General features: G+C 39.0%; 1 protein-coding gene across 2 annotated transcripts in view; it reads left to right on the top strand.

The window, feature by feature from the left end:
• GPHN (gephyrin) overlaps positions 1–23,852 on the top strand; it is a 539,761-nt gene that overhangs the window by 396,331 nt on the left and 119,578 nt on the right. For both annotated transcript variants that reach the window (XM_062181321.1, XM_062181322.1), the window contains one exon: positions 12,028–12,165. In XM_062181321.1, the coding sequence (XP_062037305.1) occupies positions 12,028–12,165 (138 nt within the window). The remainder of the gene's footprint in view (positions 1–12,027; positions 12,166–23,852) is intronic.

The raw sequence follows: 23,852 nt of genomic DNA, 5'->3' as shown, positions 1-23,852 counted from the left end.
TGGTTAAATCATATAATGGCATTGTGGTTTGAATATTTGTTTTTCAGACTCAGGAGCTTAGTCTCTAGATTTTGTGTCAATGGTACAAAGAGGGTGGAAACCAAGTCTTGATGGTTTTATAAGAGACCACATAGTCCTAGATACACATATTCCATGTTCCTTACCTTTGAAACCCTGTACCACCACCAGACTCTGCCAGCAAGAATACCATCACCCAGAGGCCAAACAAAAGGAGTCTACCTGATCCTGTACTGTAAACTTCCAAAACAACAAGCCAAAATAAAAAAGTTAGCCTACCTATTATATTTTATTTTAGTAACAAAAAACTAATGCAAATGGCATGGCAGTTTCAGAAGAGTTGGGAACTCATTGCCTGTAATAACCACTGAGAACCAGGGATCTTCTTAATTATCTCTTAGTTATTATTCTGGAATGTTATAGTCTGTAGTTTTTCAAGAGGAAGAGATTTACTTCCTTGAGATAAATCATATTTTAGGTAATGAAATTTACTTACACAAAATTTGTAACTTCTCTTTGGAAATTTATGTTCTTTGTGAGTTAAAACAGCAGACAGATGGAGTCGGTTTTACAGCTCACTCTATCTTTAGAATGCAACAAAAGGTAATCCCTTTTGAATAAAAGTGCAGTCACATGGATGTATAAAGTATAAGGTCCTGGTTGAGGACTGATAAAAAGCATGCAAGTAGACCATTGAATCGTCAGTATTCAGGCATGTTATAGGTTTTCTCAGGAGGAAGTAAATGAATATGGACTATTTTGACGTAAAGAGTTATTAAAGAAAGCAGAAAGTAAATATACAACTCTTTTAATTATGTAGCCTCAGTAGGCACTAAAAATAAAGAGGCCTGAACATTAATACTATATGGAAGTGGAAAGCATAATCCTAGTTATTGTCCTCATGTCCTAAACAAATGTGCATCCCACTCATTGGACTTTTTGAAAAGGAGGATAGAAGTGTTGTAAGAACAGGTACAACATTCATTGAATCTCATATTTACTTAAATTTTTACTTAATTTACTAATTGACTCTGTGCAGTCTTAGCTTCTGGTTTAAAAATATAATTTGCACTTTGGGATAAAGGTTTCTGTGGGTGGGTTTGAAACATAATGGGTTGTACCCCAGTAATCCTGCCTGTATTCATAGAAATTTTGCCTACAAAATAAGGGAACTGTGGCACTTCTTTAAATTCTACTTGGGCTTAATCTAGATGTAAAATAAATATTCAAATTAGCTGTAATCTCTACAAATAAGAAAATCCTCAGAAAATTTAAGGAAGAGACTATAAGGAGAATATTTATTCTAGCATTCCATTTGTACAATATACCCTGCTGTCACATTTACATACCAAAGAATGATCCTCTATTAAACATCCAAGGGTTACAGTTATGGATTGTGAGATACCCATTAGTGTGTAGGTTTTTTTTTTTTTTTACTCTAAGGAAGAGCTTTTTATAATGTCAGTAGAATTTAAGGTTAATATTGATACTTCTATGTGTTTATTGATAAAAAAAATTTACAGGATAATCCTTTAAATATTTAGAGAAACTTCCCCTTAGTGGTTTCATAATAAAACAAAAATTTGAGTACTTGCTTCCCCCTCATTAGCACTTTCATTAATATCTTACTTTCTTTTTCCTCTTTAGTTTCTTAGCTAATATAAGACAATTCTTTTTCCAATGTCCTTTTTGTATTTTGTGTCTGCAAGTCTTTTCATCAAGGAATTCCCTCTTTCAGTATTTATTGATACTAACAGGAGCATCTAGTTGTTTTATTATAGTCAGTCAATGTATATCTTTCAAAATATTTATCAAGGCTCATTCATAGGTTCTTCTGTTTAGTCATTCGTGTGGAATTTTTTACATCTGAATTTTCCACTAACATGAAATAATTATTATAGATCTGGAAATCATGGATTATATATTCTTAAAACAATTCTAATTTCCTCTGCAATTCCCACTGTTTTCTTTCTTGGCTTTAAAAATGTCACTGATAGGCTGGTGTGGTGCAGTGGGTTAAGCTACCACCTGTGACAATGGATCCCATATCAAGCACCAGTTCAAGTCCCACATGCTCCACTTCAGATCCAGCTCCCTGCTAATGCACCTGGCACAGCAGTGAAACATGGCCCAAGTACTTGAAAACCTGCATCCATGTGGGAGACCAGGATAAGTTCCTGGCTTCTGGCTTCAGCCTGGCCAAGCCCGGACTGTAATGGCTTTTTGGGGAGTGAACCAATGGATGGAAAATCTCTATTTCCCTCTCTACTTCTCTATCTCTCTCCATTGCTCTGCCTTTCAAATAAATACATGTTTGTTTGTTTTTTTAAGTCGCTGATAATGGTTCTCCTCTCAGAGAAAGAGCAGCGCTTAAATCAGCCACAAAGGGTTATTCTTCTTTGAAGGCCTTCACATCACACACATTGCCATTAGTATTTAAGCATGTCTTTGAGGACAACAGTCCTGAATGAATCCATATTCTTTTTGCATTGAGATCTTTTATAGTCTTTTGAAATTATAACTGTTTCATGGAAGATAGAAAATCTCAATAGCATTTTGGGTACTTTCCTTGTAAAGATTCTGAAATAAGATATAGACAGTGCCATGTCTGGACTGAACCAGAAAAAATGAGAGAGGTAAGTTATACTATAAAATCCTGTGATTTTTAGAGAAACACCCAGCATCAATTTGGGTTTTTTTTTAGTTTTATTTGACAGGTAGAGTTATAGACAGTGAGAGAGAGAGACAGAGAGAAAGGTCTTCCTTTTCCATTGGTTCACTCCCCAAACGGCTGCCACAGCTGACGCTGTGCCAATCCAAAACCAGGAGCCAGGTGCTTCCTCCTGGTCTCCCATGCGGGTGCAGGGGCCCAAGCACTTGGGTCATCCTCCACTGCCTTCCCGGGCCACAGCAGAGAGCTGGACTGAAAGAGGAGCAACCGGGACTAGAACTCAGCGCCCATATGGGATGCCAGCGCCTCAGCCGGAGGATTAACCAAGTGAGCCATAGCGCCAGCCCCTCCAGCATCAATTTGTAACCACTTTCAAATAACTTTAATCCTGTAAATCTATCTCAGAAAATTAAACCCATGGCTGAAGGTTGCTAACAATTTAGATGTTATAACAATTCAACTTGTCACTGTAGTTCAGACAGCTACTAGTGGAGAGGATATCTATACTCTCCCTTCCTCTACTCCCATTCCCATATTTAGATCCCATATCCTAAAGTTCTTTGTAGTTTATTTTGCCAAATTAGCTACAATACCTTCAGATTATCAACAAGAACCCTATTATTATTATTATTATTATATTTAAATATTCCTTTGAACACTGTGACCACCTTGGTAGGACATATGTTTGCTTTTTTTTTTTTTTTTTTTGTCTTATCCTATGGCTGAGTTTAGTGGAGCTGATGCTTTATAGATTTTCTTTGCCACCACTGACGTTCACTTACAAGGTAGCTATCAAATTATATTTGTAGCCAACATTTTGACTTTATAGGAAACAATTTTCTCTGCTTTCTTGTCATTATAACCTTCTTTCCTATTTAAAAGTGCCTTGGCTGGTGCCACAGCTCACTAGACTAATCCTCCGCCTGCGGTGCCAGCACCTGGGTTCTAGTCCCAATTAGGGCACTGGATTCTGTCCCAGTTGCTCCTCTTCCAGTCCAGCTCTCTGCTGTGGCCCGGGAAGGCAGTGGAGGATGGCCCAAGTCCTTGGGCCCTGCACCCGCATGGGAGACTAGGAGGAAGTGCCTGGCTCCTGGCTTCGGATCGGCACAGCGCGCTGGCCGCAGCAGCCATTTGGGGAGTGAACCAATGGAAGGCAGACCTTTCTCTCTGTCTCTCTCTTTTACTGTCTAACTCTGCCTGTCAAAAAAAAAAAAAAAAAGTGCCTCATTCCTCCTTTCCTACTTCTGCCTAAATGGATTTTAGTGGCCACTGGCTACAAGGCTATGAGGCACATTTTGCCTTAAGAGGCTAAAAAGCTGATTGTTCTTCCTCAATTTTTTTTTCTCTTCTATCAGACTGGATTCAAAACCACAAAGAGGGTTGATTGATAGGGAAAGCACTTTTTGATCCTTTTTTCCTGCTGATTGACTTTTTCTAGTGACCCAAGATAGTAAGAAGTGCTTTCAGTGTAATGTACAAAATAAGAGAAGCCAAAGATAGCTACTATAAGGCTTTCTGAAGCTTTTTCATTTTGAAGCACCTTATCAATCACTGGCATCAACAGCAGAAGACAGTTGAGATTATGCTTCTTTTTAAAATGGAAACAAATGGGCTGGCATTGTGGCATAATGGGTTAAGCCGCCACCTACAATATCGGCACCCCATATAGGCGCCATTTCCAGTCCCGATTGCTCCACTTTTTTTTTTTTTTTTGGATAGGCAGAGTTAGAGAGAGAGAGAGAGAGAGAGAGAGAGAGATCTTCCTTTTCCGTTAGTTCACCCCCCAAATGGCCGCTAGGTGCTTCCTCCTGGTCTCCCATGCGGGTGCAGGGCCCAAGGACTTGGGCCATCCTCCACTGCACTCCCTGGCCACAGCAGAGAGCTGGCCTGGAAGAGGGGCAACCGGGACAGAATCGGTGCCCCGACCGGGACTAGAACCCGGTGTGCCGGCGCCGCAAGGCGGAGGATTAGCCTATTGAGCCACTGCGCCGGCGTGACTGCTCACTTTCAATCCAGCTTTCTGCTAATGCACCTGGGAAAGCAACAGAGGATGTCCCAAGTGCTTGGGCCCCTGCACCCACATGGGAGACCCAGATGGAGCTCCTGGCTCCTGGCTTCTGCCTGGCCCAGCCCCAGCTGTTGAGGCCATTTGGAGAGTGAACCAGCAGATGGATCTCTCTCGATCTCCTTCTCTCTATATAACTCTGCCTTTCACTTAAATTTAAGTAACAAAATGTAAACAGACAAGAAAAGTAAGTGTAACTATTTGCTTACCAGATTTATTTTGGAAATGTATGCCTTATAAAAATGAGCTGCCCCCGGAAGAGCCCTTTGAGGCTTCAGTAAGATACGCTGAGCTGAACACTTCAGTGCTACGCGTTCTTAGCCTTGGCCTTCTGCTGCTAGTGCTCTCTCCTATGTATTTGGTACTTTATGTAGCTGGCTTTTCAAATGTCCGTGGTGTATTTTATTCGCTTTGGCTTTCAAAATGGGAGCACTGGATCCCCTAGATCACTGGCTTTCAAACTTATTTAGGTACAATCTTTCTTTAAATGGACTCTTAGGGGCAGGCATTTGTCCTACAGGTTGAGATGTCCGCATCCCACATCAGTGCCTGGGTTTGGTACCAGGCTCTGACTCCTGCTTTCAGCTTCCTGCTAACGTGGACCCTGGAAGACACTGGTGGTGGCTCAATAAACTGGGTCCCTGCCACCCACCTGGGAGACCTGGATTGAGATCCTAGCTCCCAGTTTTGCTACTGCTCTTCCTCCCCTCCCCCCACCATCACAGCTGCAGGTATTTGAGCTCTTTCCCCAGCCCTCCCTGTCTCTCTGCCTATCAAACAAATAAGTAGAATCTCACATGTGCATATAATCATCCTGCATGTGATGAGAGGGATACAGCAGAACTGGGTATGTTAATGTTACCATTTAGGCATTCGTTCCTTTTACTTAGGAAGAGCAGTTGTCTGTTTCATTCATTTTATTCTTAGGTAGACAAAGCAAATTACAGATCCTTTTTTTCCCCTCATAGTTATAGGACCAAGTTTTTCTTTATTGGTGAGTTAGCTAACTATGTGATTTTGTATGGGTCGTGAGTAGGAAGAAGCATTTTGACCATTTGTTGAAAACACATACGCACACATTTCCACGCTCATGCACACACCCCTACCTGCTAATGTATCCAAGAATTTAGATATCTTTTGAGGTATTCCTTCTAGTTGATTTATTGCACTCATATCCAAAAGGCCCCTTGTAAACATGCAAGTGGTGTAGTCAGGAACCAATATTAACCCATTCACATCAAAATACATTGATTTGTTCACCTTATCCATTCTGTATTGTGTATGTATAAAAATTGTAAAATACCGTATCATATACTGTAAGTATAATTATCAAAAAATAATTAACAATCAGAATATATACTAATCCTTATCAAGTTAAGTAGTCACTTTCTGACACAGAGCTTTAAATATTATAGGGCTTAGAGAATTAAATGGACAAAGTAGAAAACACCACTTGACTTTTCATTTTCCCACTCTTGACTTTAAAATATTTACCATTCATTCTTACCTCAGGCACTATTCCAAAAGTGGCAAGTGATACAGACTAGTAGATATAGGGTCTCCCTTCAGGGTGTTAACAATCAGCTGACATAGGTAAGACAGACATTTCAGTATTTATAACATAAGATGCAGAGTAATAGATGACAAGCAAATTATAAACAACATACGAAAAACTAAAACACACAACTACCAATATCTACAGTTAGAAAACCATCAGGAAATTTACTGCCCTGTTGTTATTTATTTGGCATGTCTTTCTTTTCTGCTGGACTATAGTGTTGTTCATTATAGACTATATGTTATTCCATGTATCCCATGTCCCTAAGGTATGCCTAGGTCAGAAAATATGCTCTAGGCAAGTACTGTGGTATGGCATGTTAAACCATTGTGTAGGACACCCACTGTTCATCCAAGTAAGCTTACTGCTAATGTGTGTGAGAGGCATCAGATGATAGCCGAAGTTCTTGGGTTCCTTTCACCCACATGAGAGACTTGGATGAAGTTCCTGGCTCTTGGCTTTGGTCTGGTCTAGTGCAAGCTGTTGCAGGTATTTGGGGAATGAACCAGCATAAGGAAGATTCTCTGTCACTTTGCCTTTCAAATAAATAAATTCAAAAAAAAAAAAAAAGGAAAATATACTCAGTAAATATTTGTTAATGGATATATGTATCATGGGTAATCCATGCTATCCAATAAAAATTTGTTTGGAAATGCAAATAAAAACCTCAATGAGGTTTCACCTTACCCAAGTCAGAATGGCTATCATCCAAAAGTCAAAAAATAACAAATGTTGGCAAAGATGTGGGGAAAAAGGTACCCTAATACACTATTGGTGAGAATGTAAACTGGTACAACCATTATTGAAGACAGTATGGAGATTCTTCAGAAATCTGAAAATAGATTTACCATATAACCTAGCAATCAACATATGAAATAATTTTCTGTACCCCCATGTTTGTAGCAGATCAACTCATAATAGCTAAGATATGGAATCAACCCAAATATGCACCAACTGATAACTAGATAAAGAAATTGTGATATATATGCATGATGAAATACTATTCAGCTATAAAAAAAAGAATGAAATGCTGTCTTTCACAACAAAATGGATGTAATCAGAGACCATTATGCTTAGTGAAATAAGCCAGTCCCAAAAAAGTCAAATATGATATGTTTTCATTTATTTGTGGTAAATAAGACAGAAAGTAATGTATGTGAGCGAAATTGACATTTTGAGATTTGATTATTATTTATAGCCCTTGTCTGTACTCTTGAGGAACAATGGTTTTTCTACTTCCTACTGGTTGAAGTCTGTATTTAGTGGAGAATTAAGCTTGTGATTATAAAGAAAATTGAAAGTATATCATTGTAAAAATTAAAAGAAAAATAAAAGGAGCAGGAGGGAGAATTCAAGGGAAGGACAATTAGGTGGGAAGTATCCTTATGCTCTTAAAGCTGTATGTATGAAATACATGAAATTTGTTCCCTTTATATAAAGTTTTTGAAAGTTAAAAAAATCATAAAAAAACAAAAAATATGTTTTTATTCTGTTAAAAATATAAACCATATACAATTTAAAAAGTAAAATTTTCTCCTCAGAAACTAAGCATATTTTAAAAGGACAGCTTTTATAAAATCATATGCATCATAATACAGCACATCAATGAAAAGATCAGATCTGAGACCAGTAAAGCTGAATTAAAAGCAGATACAGTATCTCTGTCAGTTATCAATAACGGTCAAGTTACACTGGTTTTGACAGTTTATTTTTATGATGGTTTTTAATAGCTAGGCCAGAATCTCAACGAAAGTGAATTATAAATAAATTTCTATTTCCATTTTAGTGCATGATAGATCACACATAATCCTTTTTAAAGTATTTACCTACAACTTTGAATAGAAAATGCTATTCAAATTTAACACTAAATAATATATAAAGTCTTTCAAGCTTTGAGAATTTCTTTATTTTGATTGCCTATAAAGAGAAATGCCATACTAAGAGTATAAGCAGGGCCGGCGCCGTGGCTCAACAGGCTAATCCTCCGCCTTGCGGCACCGGCACACCGGGTTCTAGTCCCGGTTAGGGCGCCGGATTCTGTCCCGGTTGCCCCTCTTCCAGGCCAGCTCTCTGCTGTGGCCAGGGAGTGCAGTGGAGGATGGCCCAAGTCCTTGGGCCCTGCACCCGCATGGGAGACCAGGAGAAGCACCTGGCTCCTGCCTTCGGATCAGCGCGGTGCGCCGGCCGCAGCATGCTCGCCATGGTGGCCATTGGAGGGTGAACCAACGGCCAAAGGAAGACCTTTCTCTCTGCCTCTCTCTCTCACTATCCACTCTGCCTGTCAAAAATAAAAAATAAAAAAAAGAGTATAAGCAAATTATATATTTTTCTTTGAATACTTGTGATAATGCCATTAGCCTTAGAATGGAAATTAATTTTTTTTTAAGATTTATGTGAAGGACAGAGTTACGGAGAAGGAGAGGGAGAGGGAGAGGGAAAGAGAGGTCTTCCATCCGCTGGTTTGCTCCCCAGTGGCCGCAATGGCCAGAGCTGGGCTGATCCAAAACCAGGAGTCAGGTGGGTGCAGGGGCCCAAGGACTTGGGCCATCTTCTGCTGATTTCCTAGGCACTTTAGCTGGAAGATGGATGGGAAGTGGATCAGCCAGGATTCAAACCGGTGCCCATATGGGATGCTGGCTTTGCAGACAGTGTCTTAACTTCCCACACTACAGTGCCAGCATTAGAATGGAAATTCTTCAGTGCAGAGCCTTTAAGTCAGTTTAGTGAGTATGTCTGGAATGCTGTTAGAGTTAGGATAGAAGTGCTAAACTTACTAAAATGCAATGACTAGAAACTCAAGAAAGCTTATTTATCTTACATATTAAAACTCTAGACAGATGACAGTCTATAGGGTTTGTTTATGAGCTTGACAGTGTCATCAGGGCCTTGGACTGTTTTTTCTCCAATGCTTTCATTGCTGTTGAGCTTGCATTCCCATGGTGGAAAAATGGCTTCAGCACCTCCCAGGATCATGTTCCTGATAGAAAGAAGGCAGAAGAGCCAAAATATTTCTTCTTCTTCTTCTTTTTTTTTTTTTAAGATTTATTTATTCATTTGAAAGAGTTACAGAGAGAGAGGGAGGGAGAAACAGAAAGAGAAAAAAATCTAATATCTGCTAGTTCACTCCCCAAATGGCCACAATGGCCAATGTAGTGCCAGGCTGAAGCAAGGAGTCAGAAGCTTCTTTTCGGTCTCCCACATGGATACACTGGCCCAGGCACTTGGACCATCTTCTGCTGCTTTCCAAGGCCGTTAGCAGGTAGCTGGATTGGAAATGAAGCAGCTGGGACTCGAATTAGTGCCCATATGGGAAGCCTGCATTAAGGTGGCTGCTTAACCCAGGATGCCACAATGCCATTCCCATTTTTTTAAAAGATTTATTTATTTATGTATTTAGAAAGAGGGAAAGACAAAGAGAAAGAGATATTCCATCCACTGGTTCACTTTCCAGATAGCTGCATGGCCAGTGCTGGGCTAGGCTGAAGCCAGGAGCTTCTTCCAGGTCTCCCACATAGCTGCAGGGGCCCAGGTACATGGGCCAACATTTACTGCTTTTCCAGGCACATTAGCAGGAAGCTGCATTGAAAGTAGAGCCATCTGAATCAAAATTGGCACCCATATGGGATGCCAATAGTGGCTTTACCTACTACCCAGCCCCAATTTTTACCTCTTAAAGATTCATTGCTTTATCTTTTCATTTGTAATAGGAAAGCTGCCTTTGAGAGTTATTCCTACATCTCACTGTCCAGAGTTGTATCAGGTTACTCCTAGCTGCAAAGTGGCCAGAGAAGAAGGGCTTTGTGGGTAGCAGTTAGGACAGTCAAGCATCACTGTTTGTGTTATTCCTATTCTGTCTACTATTTGGGCTGTATATTTATAAGGTGCCAAGGGTAAAATGATGTTATTTATATATAATGATATAATACTCCAAGAAATCCTTTTTTAAAAAGGACTTATTTATTTATTTATTTATTTATTTGAAAGTCAAAGTTTCAGGGCGGGGGGTGGGAAGAAACAGAGAGAGAAGAGAGCGATATCTTTCAGACATTGATCACTTGATCACTCCCCAAATGGCCACAATGACTGGAGCTAGGTCAGGCCAAAGCCAGGAACTATAGAGCTTCATCCGGGTCTCCTATGTGAGTGGCAAGGGCCCAAGCACTCGGGCCATCTTCTACTACTTTCCCAGGCACATTAGCAGGGAGCTGACAGGAAGAAGAGCAGCTGGGACTAGATCTGGCACTCATATGTGATGTCGGCATCACAGGTGGCAGCTTAACCCATTGTGCCACAACCCTAGCCCAAGAAATCCCTTTTTCTCATTAGATAATTTATTTATTAATTCAATAAGTAATTATTTTATATATGCTATAGACATGTGATTATACATGTGTGTGTTTGACCATGAAGTAAAGTAAAATAGGGTAAGGAAAATAAAGAATGACCATAGGTATTATTCCACATAGCATATTGGCAAAGAACTGGATGTGAAGTGGAGCACCCAGAACTCAAACTGGTGCTCATATGAGATGCTGGCATCACAGGCAGCATCTTAACCGACTGCACCACAATGCTAGCCCTTGTAAATAAAACTTTTAAAAGTAAAAAAATAAAAAGATCACTGTAACTACTGTGTGGAAAATAAGTTAAAAATGGGACAAGAGTGGAAACAGGGAGACCAGTCAGGAGGTTATTAAGTTTCTCAGGAAATAAGTGGTAGTTCTAAGTGCAATAAAATGGAAGTGGTAAGGAATGAACAGATTCTAGTGGTTTCAAATGCGGTTTACATTTGATTCTGACAGAGAACAATCAGAGATGTCTCTAAGGTCTTAGTCTAATAAGTGGAAAAGTTGAATTGCTATTTACTGAGATGGGAATAGAAAGAGACTAAGACATCATATGAGTGGGACAGGAAGGTGGGGAATTTAGAGTTTAATTTTGGACATATTGGGTATTAGCTGTCTGTTCCATGTCCAGATGCATGCTAGATCATTATAAGTCCGGAAATAAATATTATCTGTTATCTATTGGATGATATACAAGTCTAGAGGTGGTGTTAGTTAATGCTGGAAGTTAGGTTTAGTGTATGGGTAATATTAATACCATGGAACTGGAAGAGGTCCCACAGGGAGTAGATAGCTAAATAATAATTTTTCCATGACCTTTCTCAGAGGAAAGAAAATTTCCTATGAAATCCTAAATAAATCTGAGTTTGGGAATTCCATTTTGCTAACTAACCTGTTAAGCATTCAGTGTTCAGTATGGTAGCTAAGGACATGAACTCTGAAGCCAAAACTGCCTTGCTTTGAATCCTGGCTCTTTTGTCACTAGCTCTGTGATTTAGGCAAGATATATACCTCTCTAAACCTCTCTTTCCTCATCTTTAAATAAGGTTAATAATGGTGCCTCATCATAATATTGTTAGGAAGATTAATGAGTTAATTTAGAGCAGTGCCTTGACACATAGCATTCAAATAGGATTAGCCTGTAGCATCATTAAATTTCGTCAAGTTTTGACATATGATGTAACATTGCTATCTTAACCTACTGTTCCCCCAGAGGAGGTTATATTTTAGAAGCAAGAGAAATAATTTTTCACCTGGTAATATTTATTTGGGGACATTTGAAATTTGGAGTCACTGATATTTATAAGTCATTTCACTTTTTAATCAATGCTTCTGCATCGTATTCTCAGTTAATTGTTTTCCTTTTTAGGTCACAGTGCTGTCGATATCACCAAGGTGGCTAGAAGACATCGAATGTCTCCTTTTCCTCTGACATCTATGGACAAAGCCTTTATCACGGTCCTGGAGATGACTCCGGTGCTTGGAACAGAAATCATCAACTACAGAGGTACTATTATATTCTCCCATTGCCCTTTATTTTCTTCACTTTTTTCCCAAGCAAGATTCACATAACATTAATGCACAGTTTCCCCAAGATAGAGATTATTAAGCATTCTCACAATTATCATCATTCTTGTCATTTCTTATTTCTAATCAACTGTAGAAACAACCCTAACAGTATACAAAGTATAATACCATAAAGCTTCCTTTTCATAAAAAAATGGGGAAAATCATCTGTTTCTGCTGCCTATCACAATACCAACACTATAAACCAAAGAGAGCACTTTCAGCGCTGGGTGAGGAAAGCAGTTACCTCTGAGTCTGTGTGACATTTTTTCTGTCTGAATTAGGGAACATCTAATATATCTTGTTAACCACGTGGAAAATCTCTGACTTAGGATGTTTCAGCGTTGCAATGGTATGAAAGTCATAGTAGAAACTGTACTTTGAATTTTGCCTTTTGATCTTTCCTGAGTTTACCCTACTTTCTTGCACTGCATAGCCCTCTGCAAGCCATATGATCATGAAGGTAAACAACTAATACTCTATGGTGTGCTGTGTTGCTAAATTACAATGTTCAATAGGTTAAATGTAAGAAATGCAATTTTGACATGATATTTTCAATTTATTATGGCTTACAGGAAATAACCCCATTGTTGAGCAGCATCTGTATTTAAATATAAACTGTAAAAAATACATTGATTTATCCGTGGAACACTAAGCAGTCCATCTGTTCCTAGTTTTTCTGTTTCATCTGTCTTCATTTTCTTCTCAGAGTCTAGTAGAACATTGAGAACAGCTTTTAGAAAGACAATGTAAAGGTGGTATTCTCCAGTGCTTTCAGTTTTTAATCAACAATTCTCATTTCTAAAACTTGAGCATAGATGTTGTATTTAGACATTCAATCCCAGCAGACCAAGCTGCTGAAGAGACACACCAGTCAGTAAATCTTACGGTCCTCTCCCTACCCCCACCAAAAAAAAAGTAGTTATATTTAATGCGATCTCAATAAAATATAATTTCTTAATTGTTTTTATAATGTAGATAGTAAAAACATGAAAAAATAAGTTTTATAAATAAACAGTAAACTATTCAGACTATAATGACCATTAGAAAACATCTGTACAAACACCCTAAACTTGCTGCAGGATAACTCACAGTAGCAAAAAAGCAGTGGGATTTAAGGTCTCCAGAATTATATGCTTCTTTTCACTATATGATAGTGCTCTTCTTCGACCATTAAAATATTAAAAATAGTGGTAAATTACAGAAAATTATGTTATTTCATAATGCTACTGAAGTACTAGATGCTAGATTTTAGCTACCTACTCTGCGATTCTACTTAAACAAAATTTTCTTATATAATTTGTACTTATCCTACATCTTTAGATTCACATTCTTCAGATGTGCACACACACATGCACACACATGTCAATTGGCTTAAACTTTTGTTTGTGTTTTACTCATCAAAGGAAATAAAAATTAGAAAATTCTTGGGGCCAGGGTTGTGGCATAGTGCTGTCTCTAAGGTCTTAGTCTAATAAGTGGAAAAGTTGAATTGCTATTTACTGAGATGGGAATAGAAAGAGACTAAGACATCATATGAGTGGGACAGGAAGGTGGGGAATTTAGAGTTTAATTTTGGACATATTGGGTATTAGCTGTCTGTTCCATGTCCAGATGCATGCTAGATCATTATAAGTCCGGAAATAAATATTATCTGTTATCTATTGGAAGATATACGAGTCTAGAGATGGTGTTAATACTGGAAGTAAATTAGGTTTAGTTAGGGTAGAGCCTCTGCCTGCAACACTGGCCTCTCATATGGGTGCCATTTCATGTCCTGCTTTCCTGTTTCCAATCCTGCTTCCTGCTGGTGGCCTGGAAAGGGCAGCAAAGAATGATCCAGGTGCATGGGCCCCTGCCCTGATGAGACTCCTGGCTCCTGGCTCCTGGCTCCTGTCTTTGTCTTGCCCAGTCCGGGTCGTTACTGCTACCTGAGAAGTGAACAGCAAATGGAAGACTTCTCTCCCTCTCTCTGTAATGCTGACTTTCAGATAAATAAATCTTTTTAAGATTTCTTCATCAAATCGGTTGTCACTTGTAAGTGAGCAAACTGTTAAATGGTCGTGAACTTCCTTGTCAAGTATTTCCATTTGAGAAAATGAAAAGTAATAATGAAGGTTGCATTCAACCTTTTAGTAAGATAAAAATCAATTTTTAAAAAAATATTTATTTATTTATTTGAAAGAGTCATGGGGCGCGGAGTGGAAAGGAGAGACTTACAAAAATCTTCCATCCACTGGGTCACTTCCCAAATGGCCATAACGGCTGAGGTTCAGTCGATCCAAAGTGAGGAGCCATGAGCTTTTTCTGAGTCTCCATATGGATGCAGGGGCCCAAGCATTTGGACCATCCCAGGCTGCTTTCCCAAGTATATTAGCAGGGAACTGAATCAAGTAGAGCAGCCGTGTCTTGAACCTATGCCCATATGGGATGCTGGTGCTGCAGGCGGCAGCTTTATCTGCTATACCACAGCGCTGGCCAAAAACAAAAAATCAATTTTTAATGCAAATAATTAGATATCCTAGGCACTTTAGTTAGGTATTTAGACAACATCATATATAAAACATAATTCTGTTTGTTGAAAAATATTTGTTAAACATCTACTAAGTCAGGTACTCTGTTAAATCCTATATATACGAAGATGAGTAAAAGATGCCTGAGGCCAGCATTGTGGCAAAACAGGTCAAGGTGCTGCTTGCAACACCAGCATCCCATGTTGGAGTGCCAGTTCAAGTCCCAGCTACTGTGTCTCTGATCCAGCTTATTGGCAATGTGCCTGGGAAGACAATGGAAGATGGCCCAGGTGGTTGGGCCCCTGCCACCCATGTGGGAGACCAGATGGAGTTCCTGATTCATGGCTTTGACCTAGCCCACACTTGGCTGTTGTGGCCATTTGGGAAGTGAACTAGCAGTTAGAAAAGTGATCTCTCTCTGTCTCTCCTTTTCTGTCTGTCACTCTGCTTTTCAAATGCTTAAATAAATAAATCTTAAAGAAAAAAAAGGAAAGCTCCTGCCTGGTGGATCTTAGAATCTCATGCAGTGGAGAGATAGAGAATCAGCGTGGTAATTCTCTCCTTTATTAGCTTTCACAAGTTTACCCTCCATTGTCAATTCTTTACAGGGAGCTTCCTTTAGTCTTTTTTTCTTTATCCTTTTACGCTTTGCTTCTTAAAGTTTTAAAAATTATTTATTACTTAAATTTTTTATTTACATGTAATATTTGTACATTTTATGGGGTGTAATACAATATTTTAACATTGTTTATGGCATAATTTGATCAATTCAGACAATTATGTTTCTGTTACCTTATGTTTTCATTATGTTCAGAGCCTACCAGCAGCTTTCTCTCATGTCTTCCTATAGTATGTAATACATCGCTGTGACTATAGTCACCACACTGCACTGTGGAGCACTAAAACCTATTACCTTTCTCTGAGTATATTTTGGGATCCCTTATACAACTTCCCTCTATACTCTCCCTGACACTTTCCTTCCTCTGTAATCAATATTCTAAGTTCAGATCAACTGTTTTTTTTTTTAACTTCCATATATATATGCTGTGTATATATATATATATATATATATATATATATATATATATATATATATAAGCATCTGGAATTTGTCTTTCTCTGGTTTATTTTACTTAAACATAATCCACTCATTTTATGCAAACATTAGCAGGGAGGTTAATTGGAAGGAGAGCAGCCAGGACTCAAACCTGAGCTCCCATTTGGGATGTCAGCATCACAAGGACGGCTTAACCCACGGCACCATGATACTGGCCCCACCAGAGTAGCTATAGACACTCCCTACAAGCAGTTCCTCAGAGGTGTGAAGAAGACCATCACCTCAGGATTAAACCAGACAACTTGACACTTCACATATGGCCCCTTATAATAGAATTTCTGCTATTTTTTTTTTCAGTTTCTTTTTCTACCTCCTTATCAGAAATTGTATCTCCCTTCTTATGTCTTTTTCCCTTTTACTTCTGAGCCCTTACTCATACTATATTTTTGCTTGGGGCAGCTTTATGTGAACTCCCTGCCTGGCTAACTACGATGGGTCTTTAAGATAAAGCTTAAGGGGCATCTCCTCGATGAAGAATTTCCCAGTGTCCACTTCTCCCTCTTCCTAGCTGGGATAAGTAATGTTCCTTCATGTTCTTATAACACCTTGCTTATATGCTTCATAAAATAACTGACTGGCATATTTGTTCACTGTCATAAATGTCCTAATGAATAACACAGACCTAAAAATGTTGAGTGTTTTAAGTGTGAATCACTATAAATTAATTGTCATGAGTCAAGTGTAACTTGTAATTCTTTTCCTGAAGGGAAGAGAATTCTCCCCAGACAAAGGATTAGAAGGGCAGGTATTTGATCTACCAGTTAGGACTCCTAAGTCCTACATCATAGTGCCTAGGATCAGCTCCTGGACCCAACTCCTCACTTCAGATTGCTACTAAAGCAGACCCTGAAAGGCAGTGATGGACCAAGCAGCTGGGTCACTGCCACACATAGGAAACCTGGCTGGTAATCCCAGCTTCTTCCCCCAACCCCTGCCCCACCATTGTGGACTTTGGAGAGAGAACCAGTGGATGAGATAACTCTCTGTATCTGTCTCCCTCTTCCCCTCCCACCCTCCCTGTCCCTTCTTACCCACCTCAAATAAATTAGAAAAAAAATTTAATGATTAAAAACTCATTCTCACTGCAGTTTTTAAAATGTTAATTTATTTCACATAAATTGAAAGGCAGAGCAACAAAGAGAAAAAGAAAGAGAAAGATCTTTCATCCACTGGTTCACTCTCTAAATGCCTGCAGCAGCCAGAGCTGAGCCAGGCTGAAGCCAGGAGCCTAGAACTCTATCCGAGTCTCCTACATGGGCAACAGGGGCTAAAGCTCTTGAGCCGTCATCTACCACTGCTTCCCAGGTTACGTTAGCAGGATGCTGGATAGGAAGCAGAGTAACCGGTACTAGAACCTGCATTCCAGTATGGGATTTGGACATCCCAAGCAATAGCTTAACCTGCTGCACCACCATGCCCACCCCTTTCATTGCACTTTTTTTCTTTTTTATTATTTATTTGACAGAGCTAGACAGTGAGAAAGAGAGAGAGAGTGAGAAAGAGAGAGAGAAAGGTCTTCCTCCCATTGGTTCACTCCCAAAATGGCTGCCACGGCCAGCTCTGTACTTTTAAAATGTCATTTTTACCATGAATATTTTATGGTAATGAGCAAACTTTTAAAGTTCATTTTGAATATAAGTAGATGCCACCTACTATTAAAACTATTTAATTTCATTCATTAACCACTGAGTAGGATTAAGAATTTAGGGGGCAGGGATGGACAATGCCTTCACAGTTCTCTAAAATCCCAAATATTTTACCTCTGTAATTACTCTGATACCTACAAACTTAGAAGCCCTTAAAGGAAAGCACATATTTTATAAAATAAGTCCAGAAACACCGAACTTGTGAGCCAGTCTAGAGCTATAACATCTCTATAATGATTTCTTTTTTTCTATAGTGAAACACAGAGCCAGACCAAGCTCCCAACTGCAGACTCACTATCCAAATCCCCACAGTGACCAGGGCTGTGCTGGAGCCAGAGCCAACATGGGGATCACAATCCCAGTTCTTCCATGTAGGTGGCAGGAACACATTTTCCTGAAGCCCCTCTGCTGCCTCCCAGTGTCTGCACTGATGAGAAGCTAGAGTCAGGAGCCAGAGCTGGGGATTGAACTCAGGTGTGCCAGTGTAACATGCAGGCATTTCAACTGCCAGGCTAAATGCCCACTCTCAAAAAATTATTTTCTGTGTCTGATAACTAATCCCAGAAGCCTACAAATACAACATGTGCAGAAATTCTAGAAGTGATTACTGTACAGAATATCCATAGATATAGGATAACTCTATTAAAGGATTTCAGAATATGTACATGAAAAACTTAGGGAATTTGCAGATAAAGTACTCTCTTACTTTAAAGATGAGGAAACTTGGAATGAAGAGTTGTAATAATGTTCTTAAAGTACAACAGATAGTTAGATCAGAACAAGCAAGTAGAATCCAGAATTCTTTTTTAAAAAAACATTTATTTATTTATTTGAAAGGCAGAGTTACAGAGAGGCAGTGGCAAAGAGAGAGAGAGAGAAAGAGAGAGAGCGAGCGAGAGCTCTTCCATCTACTAGTTCGCTCCCCAGATGGTCGCCATGGCCGGTGCTGCGCCAATCCGAAGCCAGGAGCCAGGAGCTTCTTCTGGTTCTCGCACATGGGTGCAGGGGCCCAAGCACTTGGGCCATCTTCTACTGCTTTCCCAGGCCATACAGGGAGCTGGATTGGAAATGGAGCAGCCAGGACCTGAACTGGTACCTGTATGGGATGCTGGCATTGCAGGTGGTGGCTTTACCTGCTATGCCACAGTGCTGGCCCCTCCAGAATTGTTAACTCCTAGTCTGATATCCATACTGTAATACACAGCTTCTCAAGTCAGTATGAAAATTATTCTAATAAAGCAAGTGGCTTTAATCTCTGTTAATCTATTTTGGCTGCATATGAATTTTCTCTATTGTCTCTGGCTTGTACTTTAACATATCCACTATTTTCAGCTCCTGTTTACAATCAAGGATTTTAAGGAACAAGTGTTCCACTGATAGAAACAACTTTCCTTTTATTTCTTAGGCAGGACATTTCTGGCAAAAGCGTGGATGGTAATATTTGTAAGACTACCATTTATGATTCCTCTTCTTATAATACTGATATAGATGTAATAATGACATGAATAAATTACAACTTCACACTTACTATGATATTAGCTATTGTACAGCAGATTAAAATATTCTGATACCACTCTCTGAAATTCCAAATCTTTTCCAGTAAACAGTGGAAAACCTATGAACTTTCAGTAGGAAGGATTCTGCTGTCTTGGGAACTTTATTTCAAATCACAAACTCTAATATGATATATAATAGTGTATATAATATATATTCCTATATAATATATTTCCTATATAATAGTGTATGATCAAAGATTTCAGTGTCTCTTACCTGGGTTATTTTATTTTTGCACTAAAGGCTTCATAGTTCTACTCAAGGAACCTTTAAGCTTTGCTTTGGAACTCACTATACTTTAAAGCACTAAAGTATCTCTTTTTAGAGCACTGACCACAATAGAGAGGCACATATTCTGGTTCTTGACTTCTGGCTAGTTAGCTGTCTGAAATAGACAGTTATCTTAAGCAGGGATTTCCTGCCCTCAAGAAGAAATTCCTAAGTTCCTGATTCTAAGCAGTAGGAAGTCCTCACCAAAGTAATTTAAAAGTCATGTTGGAGCTTGATAGTTCCTGAGAGTTCAGGACTGTCAGAGAATAAGGAAAAAGAATGTATTCATCTTCAAAGGACTTTTGCCATTAGACACCTTTCATGTTTTGCCCCTGGACAAGCTACGTAACCTTTCTGAGTCTTATCTCCCTCCTTCATAAAGTGGAAATAACATCTACCCAATATAGGGCTGTTGTGGGATACTATTCAAGCAGATAATATATGGCAATAATCAAGGTTTTGTTTTTTTTTTTTAAGGTTTATTTATTTATTTGGAAAGCAGAGTAACAGAGAGAGGGGGAGAGACAGAGAGATCATCCATCTGCTGGTTCTCTCCCCAAATGGCTGCAATAGCCAGGGCTGGGCCACACTGAAGCCAAGAGCCAGAAATTCCATCTGGGTCTCCCAAGTGGGTTGCAGGGACCCAAGCACTTGGGCCATCTACTGCTCCCCAGGCCCATGAGCAAGGAGCTGGATTGGAAGTAGAGCAGCCATGACTGGAACCAGTGCTCATATTGTATGCAGGTGTCACCTGCTGCACCACAATGCCAACCCCTAATATAGCTTTTTCTAAGCTGCTATATTTGGAATTTAGTAACTGATTCCCTTCTCTCCATTCTTCCCTCATGGGCATTCTAAGATAATGGGGCTAAGCATTTGAAATTAGAAAGTCAGAATTCCTGGACTCAGTTCCATGTGTTGCTCACATCAGCAGCAATCTCTGGGCCCACATGCATTTTAATGTACTCAGATTTACATTCCACCCACCCAGGTCATTCAGGCATGTGCTGTCTCATTAGAAAATTTAATTAAACAGCAGTTTTCATTGTTTTTCTGCTTATCTCTGTTTGAACTTCACACAGTTGAAGCAAAGAATTGAGATACTTAAAGTGAAAGTATATATTTTTATTCTCTAAATTACTGCCTCCAGTTTCTGCTTCCAGTGTAGTATGATCTTCAACTGGAATGATCTTGTCTACTTGCAGGTATCTCCTGGGATACCATTCTGTATGAGCATCTGCTGTAGAATTTTCCATTTTTCCATGAATATGGCCACTTGAACTCACTCATAATTCACTTCAGGTATTTTTATCTCTTCAGTCCATGAACTTCATTATGCTTCCAAAATATGTACATCTTATATCCTTTTCTTCATCTTATTACATCATTACCTTTATACTTCTTCCTACATTCTTCCAAAGGAACATCTCATTAAATTTCTTTGTATAGTAAATTTCTTTGTATAGTATACACATTTCTCTATATAGTATCCCTTTTCCACATGGAATGTGTTCCAAGACCCACCACGGATAGTACTGGAAAAAATTATATATTATATAAAATTATATAATTTATATATTTATTATATAATTATATATATTTTATATATTATCTATAAATATATTATGTATAATATATTTATAGATAATATATAATCATATATATTTTATTGTTATATTAAATATATATTATAATATATAACTTTATATAATATATAATATATATTTTATATATATACTGTGTTTTCTCCGACATGCCCAGCATTACAACACAGAACCAGAGTTAATCTGCTTCCATGTCTTTATGCCCTGTTGCCTCCTTTGCATCACCACTCTTGTGCTTTGGGGCCATTATTAAGTAAAATAAGAGTTACTTGAGCACAAGCATAGCAATATCACAACTGATTTGATAATTTGATAAGGGGCCACTAATTGACTAATGAGTAGGTAACATGCTAATGAGTAGATAACATGGAAGGTATTGACAGTGGGATGATTCATGTCCCAAGTGGGATGGCACAAGATTTCTTCATGCTCGGGCCAGCATTGTGAGAGTGGATAAGGCTACTGCCTGCGATGCTAGCAGCCCATATGGACACCAGTTCAAGTCCCAGCTGCTCCACTTTCAATCCAGATCTCTTCTAATGGCCTGAGGAAAGCAGCAGAAGATGACCTAAGGATTTTGGTCCCTGCCACCCACGTGGGATACCTGGAAAAAGCTCCAGGCTCCTGGCTTCTGCCTAGAACAGCCCAGCCATTGTGGCCATTTGGGGAATGAAACAGCATTTGTCTGTCTCTCCCTCTTGTATCTCTGACTTCCAAATAAGTAAATAAAATCTTAAAAAAAAAAAAAAGATTTCATCGTATTTTCTAGAGTGATATACAATTTAAAATTTCTTAATTGTTTAGTTTCTGGAATTTTCCATTTTCAGATCATAGTTGACTATAAGTAACTGAAATCACAAAAAGCAATCACAGATAAAGGGGCCTGCTGTATTTATGTTTGTGAAGTGATGTGTGTGTGTTTGTGTGTGTGTGTACAGCAGATTCATAAGTATTTATGATGGTCTCCATATCCAACAATCAATCATATTACCAATCAGCTCTCTGTATATGTACTTTCAGGACCTTTTTCCCCTCAGTATTTTGGATACCACTTGTGTGCTTTTACACATTAAGGAAGTGCCTTTGTTTGGGAGGAGCTGACTTTTATAGTTTGTAATTGAGTCAGATTAACTTAGGCCTGTGACCTTGTCCTGATTGCCCTATGTAACAACTAGGTACAATAATCTTCCTATTTCATACTTCTTTTTATTTATATAGCCCCTCTTTTTAAAAACTAAAGCATATTATAAATATATCTTTTTTTAAAAGATTTATTTCTTTATTTGAAAGGCAGAGTTACAGAGAGGCAGAGGCAGAGAGAGAGAGGTCTTCCATCTGCTAGTTCACTCCCCAAATGACCTCAATGGCTGGAGTTGGGTCAATCTGAAACCAAGAGCCAGGAGCTTCCATTAGTTCTCCCAAGTGGTTGCAGGAGCCCAAGCACTTGGGCCATCTTCTACTGCTTTCCCAGGCCACAGCAGGGAGCAGGATTGTAAGTGGAGCAGCCATATGGGATGTTGGTGCAGCAGCGGCAGCTTTACCTGCTGCACCACAGCACCGGCCCCTAGATATATCTTAAGTAAAGTGAAGTTAATGCTAATATTAGCAATAAATTTCACTCAATACACTTACAGTTTTCATCAAATTTGTGTAATTTTAGCAAAATGGTTGCCCATGTATTTAGGGTTCACTCTTTTTGTCACTTATCTGAGCTTTCTCTGAAAGCAATTAGAATCTACCAACAAAAATAGACACTTTAGCATACATATTTATTGGAGATTGAGATTATTATTTTGAGGCAATTGAGATTCAAAAGATACAGAAAGAGTTTTCTACCAGCCTAAAAGGGAAGTATGGAATGTCCTTTGAAAAAGATGCCCCCTCACTGCAAATTGATCGCTGACACCAGGATGACCATGTATAAATGAACCTTGATAAAATAGCCCTTATCACCCATTCATTTACCTTTGTGTTTCCATGCTTTAGTCACTTGAAGTCTGTCTGTTTAGAAAACACACAATTACAAAAAATTTTAAAGATATAATTGGCTTTTTTTTTTTTTTAGAATTATTTCAAAAGTTAATTTTCTCACAGGATTAACACAGAAGGAACTTCATTACAAGGTAATTGGTCCCTTCTGATTGACTGTTGTAAATCTGGTTTTCAAAAACCTCGCTCATTTTTTTTTAAGATTTATTTTATTCTTTTGAAAGAGTTACAGAAAGAGGAAGAGACAGAGAGTGAGGTCCTCCATCTGCTGTGGCCACAACGGCCAGAACTGAGCCAATTCAAAGCCAGGAGCCAGGATCCTCCTCCGGGTTTCCCACGTTGGTGCAGGGGTCCAAGCACTTGGGCCATCCTCTGCTGCTTTCAGCAGGGAGCTGGATGGAAGCAGAGCAGCCAGTGCCCACATGGAATGCTGGCACTGCAGCCTGGGGCCTTAACCCGCTGTACCACAGCGCCGGCCCCTAGCCCATCTTTTTATTTTGTTCGATTACTACATTACTCTTTTATGTTTAGTCAGCCCAATTGATAGTCTCCCATAAACATTGTTAAATGATTTCAAACCCTATTTCCTTTCATTAGAGGCCTATAAGCTCCTGAACTAACTTTCAATCCTAACCAGCCCATTTTCTGTGAATTCTAATGCTTGTAAACATTCATAAAAATTATGTCCCTTTTTTCTTCACAAGAAAGGGGAATTTAATTTTTTCAATAATTTTTTTCAGATTAATTTGCACAACTTTTATTGAATATATCTGTGGTTAAAACAAAGTACTGTGGAGGCCTGTGCGGTGGCACAGTAGGTTAATCCTCTGCCTATGGTGCCAGCATCCCATGTGGGTGCCAGTTCTAGTCCCAGCTGCTCCTCTTCCAGTACAGCTCTCTGCCATGGCCTGGGAAAGCAGTAGAGGCTGGCCCAA

Source organism: Lepus europaeus, chromosome 22 (genome assembly GCF_033115175.1).
Source record: "Lepus europaeus isolate LE1 chromosome 22, mLepTim1.pri, whole genome shotgun sequence".
NCBI classification, from domain to species: domain Eukaryota; kingdom Metazoa; phylum Chordata; class Mammalia; order Lagomorpha; family Leporidae; genus Lepus; species Lepus europaeus.
Note: the sequence above shows the minus strand (reverse complement) of the source record. Positions and strands in the feature narration are given on the sequence as shown.